The following is a 10,303-nucleotide window of genomic DNA, read 5'->3' on the forward strand; positions in this document are numbered from 1 at the left end:
AAATTCCGATGTTGAAGCCTAGCCACTAACACAATTTCATTCTTAAATTCTAGATTTCCTTGTCCAGAAGATTTGAGCAATCTCTTTACAGCTATTTCTTTTCCATTTGGGAGTCTACCCTGAACAATGGAAATATATAGCATTTGTAAACCTCAAGTTTATAATGTTTGATTTAAACTATTGTGACTAATAAAAATGATAAACACTTATCTAATCAATAATGCCACATCACCTTGTAAACAGCACCAAATCCACCTTGTCCAAGTTTATTTTCATTTGAAAAGTTATCTGTAGCAAGTTTAATTGTGCCAAAGTCGAATTGCAATGATTCAACACTACTAATTTCATCCACGGCTTCACCTAAAACAAGTCAATACACATGAATTAGATTAACGCATTGCCTAAAGAAAACTAAGGCAAATGCTATTATATATGTGCATATAATTAACAATATGGGGATGTGTGATACTAGACAACACGTTGAATATTTTAATTAAAATCGGAGTAAATTATGGGAATTAAAATTCAAATTCATAGCCTCATGACATTAATTTGTTCTGATACAATGTTAAATCACAAATTAATCGAAAAGTTGAAACAGTTAGAAAGAGTTGAATTTAATTATTTAATTAATATTTTAATAAAACTTACATGGAACACTCATCTTTTAATTAGCTACCTTAACATCTAGAGTTACTAATTTAACAACTTATGGCAGGATTCTGTTTTATAACAATCTCTAAATTATGTCATGTTTTATATAGAATTGTTAAAATATTAATTAAATTATTAAATTTATTATTTTTCATCAACTTAAGCTAGCTTTTAAGATAAGGAGTAATTTAACATGATATCAAAATCGAAATCCAGAGTTTGTACTTCGAGTTTACAATTTATTTCAATTAAAATAGTCCATATACACGTACAATTTATTTCTCTCCGTGTTTTCTAATCTCAAGCATGAGAGGGTATTAAAATATTAATTAAATTATTAAATTCATATTTTTAAAAGCTTACATGTTTTGAAAAAATAGTGATACAAGAAGAATGGTTACATGAAAAGTTATTCTTGAAAAAGCAGTAATCATTTTCAGCAATATTGCTTAATTAATACTATAAGAAGCAGCTAGACACCATGTAATTCATGAACATCGGTTTTTTTTTTTTTTTTTGTAGTACTTATAGAAAGGATATCCTTAACATCAAAGATAAACCATTTTCTGACTTACTTTCAACTTTCTCCCCTTCCTTCCTCACTCTTGAATAGAAGAAGCATATGTAGATGTAGATGCAGATGCAGATAATTAGTACAACAGAAACAACAGTGGGCACGACTATAACAATTGCAGAGGGAGATTTGTTACTTTTCTTTCCTGCAAACACCATGAAATCGAACAATTTGTGCACGTAAAGAGGGGCAAACTAAAAACAGCTTATCAACTAAAATAACTTAGATGCGAGTCACGTCTTTTCACAATATTATTTGTTATGCTTAAAGCATAACATGATCAGTGCCTTTTTCAAACTTGAAATTTTTAAATGGTGGAAGAGGAGATATTGGTCCGGACCACAGCGGGAAAGGGTCCAAAGGATGAATGAAGTATATATTACGATAGGGAGCTAAATCATGAATAAAAAATCTATTAAAATCGAAGATTAAATTAATATCAACTAAAAAAAAAAGAGAAAAACACACATCTTTACATATAATTAATTAACTAAACTATATTTATTTATGTTATGAATGTATGCGTGAGAGCATTGAATATATATATATATATATATATATATATATATTATTCTAATTAAAATGACAAAGTAGTGGGGAGACCAGAGAGATTACTCTTTACCTAAACGATCATGGTTAACACCTGCCTACTGTCTAACGAATAACAAGAAAAGTCTAAACATATGCGTGTAAATATATTTACGGTCGGAAAAGGTAAAGGTGCAATAAAGACAAGGGGGGGGGGGGACCAGAGAGATTACTATTTACCTAAACGATCATTGGGGGGGGAGACCAGAGAGATTACTCTTTACCTAAACGATCATGGTTAACACCTGCCTACTGTCTAACGAATAACAAGAAAAGTCTAAAACATATGCGTGTAAATATATTTATGGTCGGAATAGGTAAAGGTGCAATAAAGACAAGGGGGGGGGGGGGGAGACCAGAGAGATTACTCTTTACCTAAACGATCATGGTTAACACCTGCCTACTGTCTAACGAATAACAAGAAAAGTCTAAACATATGTGTGTTAAATATATTTACGGTCGGAAAAGGTAAAGGTGCAATAAAGACAAGGGGGGAGACCAGAGAGATTACTTTACCTAAACGATCATGGTTAACACCTGCCTACTGTCTAACAAATTACAAGAAAAGTCTAAACATATGTGTGTAAATATATTTACGAGTCGGAAATGGTAAAGGTACAATAATGGTGTGGGCACTAGTTGCAGTAATGTTGAGACTTAGGCACGACAGGAGGGGCAATTTTTCCTTCAAGCTAGGTACGAAAACCACACCGCCCGAAGACCCAAAATCGGTCACCTTCCACGGGCTTTAATTTGCAAGTGGAAAATAATAATGCATTTTCTTTGGGTAGGTAAGAGAGCTGATCGATGTGAGGTTAGTATAAATATGGTTGAATTCAAAAAATTTCTTATGCAATTATTCAGATTAATTTCATCATCTTAATAAATAGGGAATTTATATATAAACTCCTTAGGTCAACGGGTTTTTATTAAAAACTCCCTTAAGTGTTTTTTTTTCGGAAATTAACTCTCTGGGTCAATTGAAACTATAATAAAACTCCCTACCGTCAAAAAATTTTAATAGCCGTTAGTCTACTCAAAACTCTCCGTTTTATCTAATTAAAATATTAATTTTTTATTAATTTAATTTAAAAAATTAAATCTTAAAAAAAATAAAAATTAAATCCCTTGGCACCACCCTTCAATTTTTTTTTTTTTTTTAAGATTTAATTTTTTAAATTAAATTAATAAAAAAATTAGTATTTTAATTAGATAAAACGGAGAATTTTGAGTGGACTAACGATTGTTAAAAAATTTTGACGATAGAGAGTTTATTATAGTTTCGATTGACAGAGAATCAATTTCCCAAATAAAACACGTAGGAAATTTTTAATAAAAAAGCGTTGACCTAAAGAGTTTATATCTAAATTTCCTAATAAATAATTAGGTGAGATATAATATTTTCTTAAAAAAATAAATAAATAAATAACGATCAATCGTCTAAAGATTATAAACACGAAAATAAACAAGATTTAAACTATTTTGATACTTAAATAATAGTTAAAAAATTCAAAGAATTTTATCTTAAACTTAGGCAGAAATTTGAAGAACTTTATCACATGAAAATAAACAAAAAAACCAAATGAGATACTCAAACTTCTAGGGCATGAAGCACCTATATTCTGTACCATACCTTGTGTAGGTGGAGGCGGTAGTACCGGTTGGGGAGATGCTGGTGGCACTGCCGGGGATGGCGGTGGTGCCTCAGCTGCAGGGTCATAGAAATGGTATATCTCGTACCTTAAACCACAGCTGGGTGTCACATATCTCCCTCCCTGCTTTCCATCACAACATTTTGGAATATACACTTTAAGTGCATCCAGGCAGTTGTTGCATTCTAGCCGGTCCAAATCAGGAGTGCACTCTGCAAGTGCATGTATGGTTTGGAAGTCGGGAGCTTCCACGCTTTCCACGGCAAACTTGCGAGTAGAATTTCCAGATGCGGCGCGGCTTATTAGTCTATCTAATAAGGGACGTAGCACCTCGTTGAACCCATCTACATCCGAGACGTTTGCGGTGTTGAAAAATGCATACATAGGGTTCTCCTCCATAACACTAAATATAGATCTGTTTGAGTATCGTAGCGTACACTTATCGGGCCATGTGATTGCCTCCTTCTGGTTGGGACACTTCTGTAAGAGATCGTGACTCGACTGATTGACACAACTACGGCAATCTTCCGGCGAAATGTCTCCTCTACAAAGTGCAATCGCGTTTACTTTGTCGGGAGTTTCTCCGGCGGAAAAATTGAAAAACCCGTAATCAATCTCGGTGTTGGAAGACATGGAGGCCAGGAGGGTGTTGAGGTTTGCCCGGTAAGTACTGTTACTGGTGTAGTTACCATTTTCATTAGAGCATGGCTGGGCAACGGTGCGAGTAGCCGGGTGTACGAGAAAGAAGGAGAAGAAGAAGAAAATTAATCTTAAACAGCACATCTTTCTGTATGTTGGAAAGATTCTTATCTGGGAGACTGGGAACCCATATTAATAATAAATCACATATTCCAGTGATTTTCGATGAGAAAATTAAGAAGTAATTAACGCGTGGGACTTACTTGCATGTTCAATATTCCAAGCATGAAAGGTCCTCGCATCGATGTTGAAAGTCATTATTCCTTATTTTAGTGGTTCAGATATATTGACGTGACTTTTCAACCCTATGCATTAAGTCGAGGTCACAACTGTCACTAGTTTCCTTTTCGAAGAACGCGTGAGAGCTTGTACAACTCATTTACATCATTTACAAATCAACCTAATAAATTATAATTTTCAAAATAATTAAGAAAAAAAATGACAAATCATAATTTTTTGTTTAATTATTTTTACTAATTATTAACTGTAAAATCAGATAATAAGTAATTTTGCAATAGAAGTTGTAATTAATGCCCTACCACCTCTTTTTTTCATTTTTTGAATTGGTTTAATTTGGTTTGTAGCCGATTTCCTCACATTTATATTGATCTCTAAAGTGCTGCCAAATATTCCAGTCTCTTGATTATTTTTTCATCCCACCTCCATGCTTCTGTACACTTTCTGTTTAATTAATTTCTACGTTGACTAGCTTTACCGGGGCGGTGCATGTGGGCCATTCCTTGTTTTTCATGACCGATTCAAAACATCTAATCGTACTGCAATTGATATACACATATCCATAAGTGGTTGTGGACAAACAGGAAGCCAAAATGAAAATTTCTTCGTGGTTGTGGGAATACAACAACATCACTGTCATTGCGTGCAAAACACGAATTTTCTTCATCATGTCACAAGTTTTATTTTTGGGTTAAATACATAATATTTCTAGGTTTCGATAATTTTATTTTTTTTATTGGGGTTTAGTTTTTATTATAGGAAATTCTTGTGATTTTGATAAAAGACTAAGTTAATCTCTCCGTCAGTTGACCTTTAATTTACTTAACAAAATTTCACGTGAATCAATCAGATGTTGACACGTAGCATCTACTTAATTTTTTTTTAAAAGAAAAAAAATTGGGGGTGGCCCCCTTGTCCATTTGGGAGTGGCTCGGCGACCCCCTTTGGCCATGGGGGTGGCCTGGCCACCCCCATCTGGCCTGATGGGGGTGGCCGAAACCACAGGCCACCCCCTTGGGCACCACCCCCTTGGCCAATTGGGGGTGGCCCAACGGGGTGGAGCCACCCCGTTAGTGCCCAAGGGGGTGGCCAAAACTCACCCCCAATACCCACTGGGGTTGGGTTTCAGCCACCCCCAAATGGCCCGAGCCACTCCCAATATTTTTTTCCTTTTCTTTTTGTTTTGATTTTTTTTTTATTTAAAAAAAAATTAAGTAGGTGTCACGTGTCAACATCTGATTAGTTCACATAAAATTCTATTAGGTCAACTAACGGTCAATGACGGACTAACTAACTTAATCATTTATCAAAACCACAAAAATCTCCTATAATAATAATCAAACCCCCAAAAAATATATATATATTTATATATATTTCAAACCCTAAAAAATATTTAATATTTAACCCTTTATTTTTCCTCGCATTTATATTGATCTCTAAATATATTCTCTAAACTCTAAAGTGCTGCCAAGTAGTACTCCAGTCTATTGATTATTTATTCATCCTACCTGCATGCTTCTGTACTCTTTCTGCTTAATTAATTTCTACGTTGACTAGCTTTACCGGGGGCGGTGTCAGGTGTGGGCCATTCCTTGTTTTTCATGATTGATTCAAAACATCTAATCAGACTGCCCTGCAATTGATACAGACATAAGTGGCTGTGGACAAACAGGAAGCCAAAATGAAAATTCGTTCGTGGTCGTGGGAATACAACAACATCACTGTCGATATTGCGTGCAAAACACGAATTTTCTTCATCAAGTCGCAAGTTTTATTTACATCAATTTTTTAAACCGTATGTGAATGCGGTAGGGAGTAACCAGACCAAGAAGGGGGGGAATGGATAAAGAAAATGGAGGAAGAAAGCTGCAAGAGATGAGTTTCATCCACTCCTCAGTCTTCAGTCTCCTCTTGTTCAATTTCCTAGTATTGCCACTTTTTCCACGTCATATGAGGCCACCTTCTTAATTGGGGCAAGGATGCAAGACCGCATTTCACTCTTTCAAGAAGGAGCTTTTCCTAAGATTTGCCCAACATATTATTAGCCAACCAAATTAGAAGCATTCTAAAGCAATATAGGTATATACCTTTTTTTCATTTGATTTTCGTCTTTTTTTATTATTATTTTTTTATTTTATTTTTTATTTTTTAATGCAAAACACCACCTAAGTATGATCCTAAAACTTGTAACATAATTTAGATGTACGTTGAGACTTTTGTTGATATCATCCATAAACATGAATGTCGTCTTTGGTATCTTTAGAGTTTGTACATGAACAATGTTAGCATAGAGTTATATATAATGAATTTTATTTATATATATAAGATGTCTATTCGATCAGTTTAGAGATATGGTATAATGCTTTATTTATAGAAGTGAGTGTGGAAAAAAAATAAATAAATAAATAATAGATACATGAAATCTTTCGTTGTAGGAATCAAAGAAAAGATAGTAGTTAAATATAATTATATTTAAAGTCAAGAAGCGTCCGCATCTTGACTTTAAATATATTTAAGTCAAGACGTTATGGTAATCCTTTTTCAAATTGGAACAAGGAGTACAACACACAAGGCAAAGTAAATGACGGATAACCCTCCAAAGACTCGTACCAATAATCCTAGAGAAAAGGGCTAGTGGTGATTTGGTAATTGGCTTCCCCTTCCCGAAAGTCGTTCAACATATGTATAACCACAAAATGAGTTTTTTAAAAGAACACATACTAGCTATCGGCCTTGAACCATTGTAACAATAACATTGTTAACCGAGCATTTACTTAGGCTGTGTTGAGAGGACCCAGCATCTAGAGCAATTCGCCTTTCGATGAATGCAGGTTGCTTTGGTTGAGGTAGATCAAGAGTCTCACTTTTAAGCATGAAAATAACAATGGATACAGATGACCTATCTTCAGCAAATTCTTGCACACACAGCAACCCGACATGTATGCATCTCAAAATTTCCATTTCAAAGCATGGTTCACGTATCATTGGGTCTTTTAATGCCACAATGTTGTTTGCATTCCACATTTTCCATGCCTAGAAACATGAAAACATGATTGAAATTCTTAGCATCAATACTAAAACTCATAAGAAATACGCAATTGAAGTTCTCAAAAAATGAGGCAATGATATAAGGGAGACTTACAAATCCTAGAAGGCTCATGTCCTGCTCATCATCATAAAAGCTAGAGTTTCTTCTTCCACTAACCATTTCGAGTAACAACACTCCGAAGCTAAAAACATCCGATTTTTCTGAAAATCGTCCTTCCATTGCATATTCAGGGGACATATAACCGCTGAATTGTAATAATAAGACAAAATCGTTGTTATCTCAAATGTTAGGATTAGTATCTCAATGAAATTGGCCAAACAAAGGTACTTACTACGTTCCAACAACCCTAGTAGTATTGGCTTGATCTTTATTTCCCCCAAAAATCCTAGCCATACCAAAATCTGATATTTTTGAATTTAGCTCTTCATCCAATAAAATATTACTTGCCTTTAGATCTCTATGAATAATTATTAATCTGGAATCCCTATGAAGGTACAACAGACCTCGACCGATTCCCACCATAATGTTGAAGCATCTTCTCCAATCTAGTAGTTTTGGTTTGACTGAATATAATAAATTTAATTATTCAAACCAAATAAGAAAAGTAGGTATTTGCATACTAAAATACCACAAACAAGAATATTATTCCATTTTTGTATCTCGATGTAGATAATTTTATATTGTAATATTGGAAGATATTAACAAAGGGCGTCAACATGAACAAACCAAAGAGAAATGCATCCAAACTTTTGTTTGACATGTATTCATAGACCAATATCTTTTCTTCTCCTTCAACACAGCAGCCAAGGAGTCTAACAAGATTCCGGTGTTGGAGTTTAGAGATCACCACCACCTCATTCATAAATTCTTCTATCCCTTGTCCAGAGGTTCTTGAAAGTCTTTTTACTGCAATTTCTTGTCCATTTGTCAGTTTTCCCTATAAATAGGCAACAACTAATTGACTACATATTTAAATTGTTAGGCAATACCCTCTGAAAGAGCAACCATTACCTTGTGTACGGGACCAAATCCACCCTGCCCAAGGTTATTTGATTGATGGAAGTTTTTTGCTGCACTTGCCAGCTCATGAAGATTGAATAACGGTAGTTCTTGGAGTTTAACTTGGTTCACATTGTCTTCAACATTGTCGTCACCGTTAAATTTTTTATGTGCTTCCCCCATGTTGAACAAAAACATCTTCGTTTTCCATTTCCTTGCTGGGTATTTAGACAATAGTTGTTAGTAATCTTTCTGTAGAAATGTAATAACATTTCTTAGTCCACCAAGCTAATAGGAATGCCAATATTAGCTTTCATTTTTTTTTTTTTTTTTTGTGTGTGTGTATAATTAGTAATTAAAGAAAAGAGCTCCAAAGAAGAGAGGAGAGAAGAGAAAGGATCAGGAAGGTGCATATTACCTTTTTGTTTAGCCATCCAACGCCGCAATAAGTAAGTGCAGATGCCATTAATGATCAATATTACTCCTATGATCACTGTGACTGTGATGATTACTTTCACATTTCCCTTTTTATCTGTAAATCAGGAAAACTGAAAACTTATGAAAGGAAGGAAATTGTTTCTTCGATAAATTCCACCGTCATGTACATAGCTATATATAAACAGATCAAGTAAACACAAAGTAGATGTTAGTTTCCAAAGAAGACTTAGTTATCAATTCCACAATTATATGCTGAACTACAGTAATTAAAGTTTCCTTGTACATTAATCTGATATGTCTTTTCTTATTTCCAAGTATGCTTTGATATATTTCTTTCCGTCTTGGTGCATGGTATTTCCCTTAATGATTAGGCATTTTCTTCTTGATGCAGCACCATATCTTCATGAGATGTAAAGATTTATCAACGGCTGATTGGTTAACATATTTTGTGTATGTTGGAAAGATTAATAATAAATCATTCCAGTGATTTTCATTCAGAAAAAAGGAGTAATGCATGCATGGCCCGCATGGGACTTGGTCGCCGAATTAAAAGCTTGCATGTTCAATATTCCAAGCGTCGATATTGAAGAGTCATTATTTTAGTGGTTCAGATACATTGACGTGACTTTTCAACCACATGCACTAAGTCAAGGTCTCACGATTCTCACTAGTTTTCTTTTTGAAAAACGCGTGAGGCTGATCATACCACAATCATGTACAAATTAACCCAATTAGTAACTTATAATTTGCAAAATAATTAAGAAAAAAAATGATAAATTATATATTTTTTTGTTTAATTATTTTCACTAATTTTAGTATAGCATTTCTCTACCCTAGCACCTTTTTTTTTTTTTTTTTTTTTCCAAATTGGTTTAATTTGGTTTGTAGCCGATTTCCTCGCATTTATATATATTGATCTCTCTATTATCTAATTAATTAAAGTGCTGCCAAGTAGTACTCCAGTGATTATTTTTTCATCCTACCTGCATGCTTCTGTACACTTTATGCTTAATTATTTTTTACGTTGACTAGCTTTAACGGGGGCGGTGTGGGCCCATATATTCCTTGTTTTTCATGACTCATTCAAAACATCTGATCATACTGCAATTGATAACATCTGATCATACTGCAATTGATATACACACGTATAAGTGGTTGTGGACAAACAGGAAGCCAAAGTGAAAATTCCTTCGTGGTCGTGGGAATATAACAACATCACTGTCATTGCATGCAAAACACAAATTTTCTTCAGGGTTAAATGCTAAATATCTTTTTGGAGTTTGATAACTTTATTCTTTTTTTCTTAGATTTAATTTTTATTACAGGAGATTTCTGTGGTTTTAATAAATGACCATGTTAGTCCCTCCGTCAGTTGACCGTTAGTTGATCTAAGAATGCATGTATTAGGGTCGA

At 34.1% G+C, this 10,303-nt stretch overlaps 2 protein-coding genes across 2 annotated transcripts in view; both read right to left on the bottom strand.

The window, feature by feature from the left end:
* The window catches only part of LOC132171899 (cysteine-rich receptor-like protein kinase 44), a 7,037-nt gene extending 2,786 nt beyond the window's left edge, over window positions 1-4,251 (bottom strand). The window contains exons 1-3 of the mRNA XM_059583311.1: window positions 3,450-4,251; window positions 1,230-1,373; window positions 233-360 (exon numbers count right to left, since the gene is read on the bottom strand). Of these exons, the coding sequence (XP_059439294.1) occupies window positions 233-360; window positions 1,230-1,373; window positions 3,450-4,251 (1,074 nt within the window). The remainder of the gene's footprint in view (window positions 1-232; window positions 361-1,229; window positions 1,374-3,449) is intronic.
* Window positions 4,252-7,128: 2,877 nt separating this feature from the next.
* LOC132170008 (G-type lectin S-receptor-like serine/threonine-protein kinase At1g11330) overlaps window positions 7,129-10,303 on the bottom strand; it is a 5,931-nt gene continuing 2,756 nt past the window's right edge. Inside the window, exons 2-7 of the mRNA XM_059580934.1 lie at window positions 9,259-9,271; window positions 8,465-8,578; window positions 8,180-8,390; window positions 7,785-8,016; window positions 7,547-7,697; window positions 7,129-7,437 (exon numbers count right to left, since the gene is read on the bottom strand). Coding sequence (XP_059436917.1) covers window positions 7,129-7,437; window positions 7,547-7,697; window positions 7,785-8,016; window positions 8,180-8,390; window positions 8,465-8,578; window positions 9,259-9,271 — 1,030 coding nt within the window. The remainder of the gene's footprint in view (window positions 7,438-7,546; window positions 7,698-7,784; window positions 8,017-8,179; window positions 8,391-8,464; window positions 8,579-9,258; window positions 9,272-10,303) is intronic.

The sequence above is a fragment of the Corylus avellana genome, chromosome ca2 (assembly GCF_901000735.1).
Source record: "Corylus avellana chromosome ca2, CavTom2PMs-1.0".
Classification (NCBI taxonomy): Eukaryota; Viridiplantae; Streptophyta; class Magnoliopsida; order Fagales; family Betulaceae; genus Corylus; species Corylus avellana.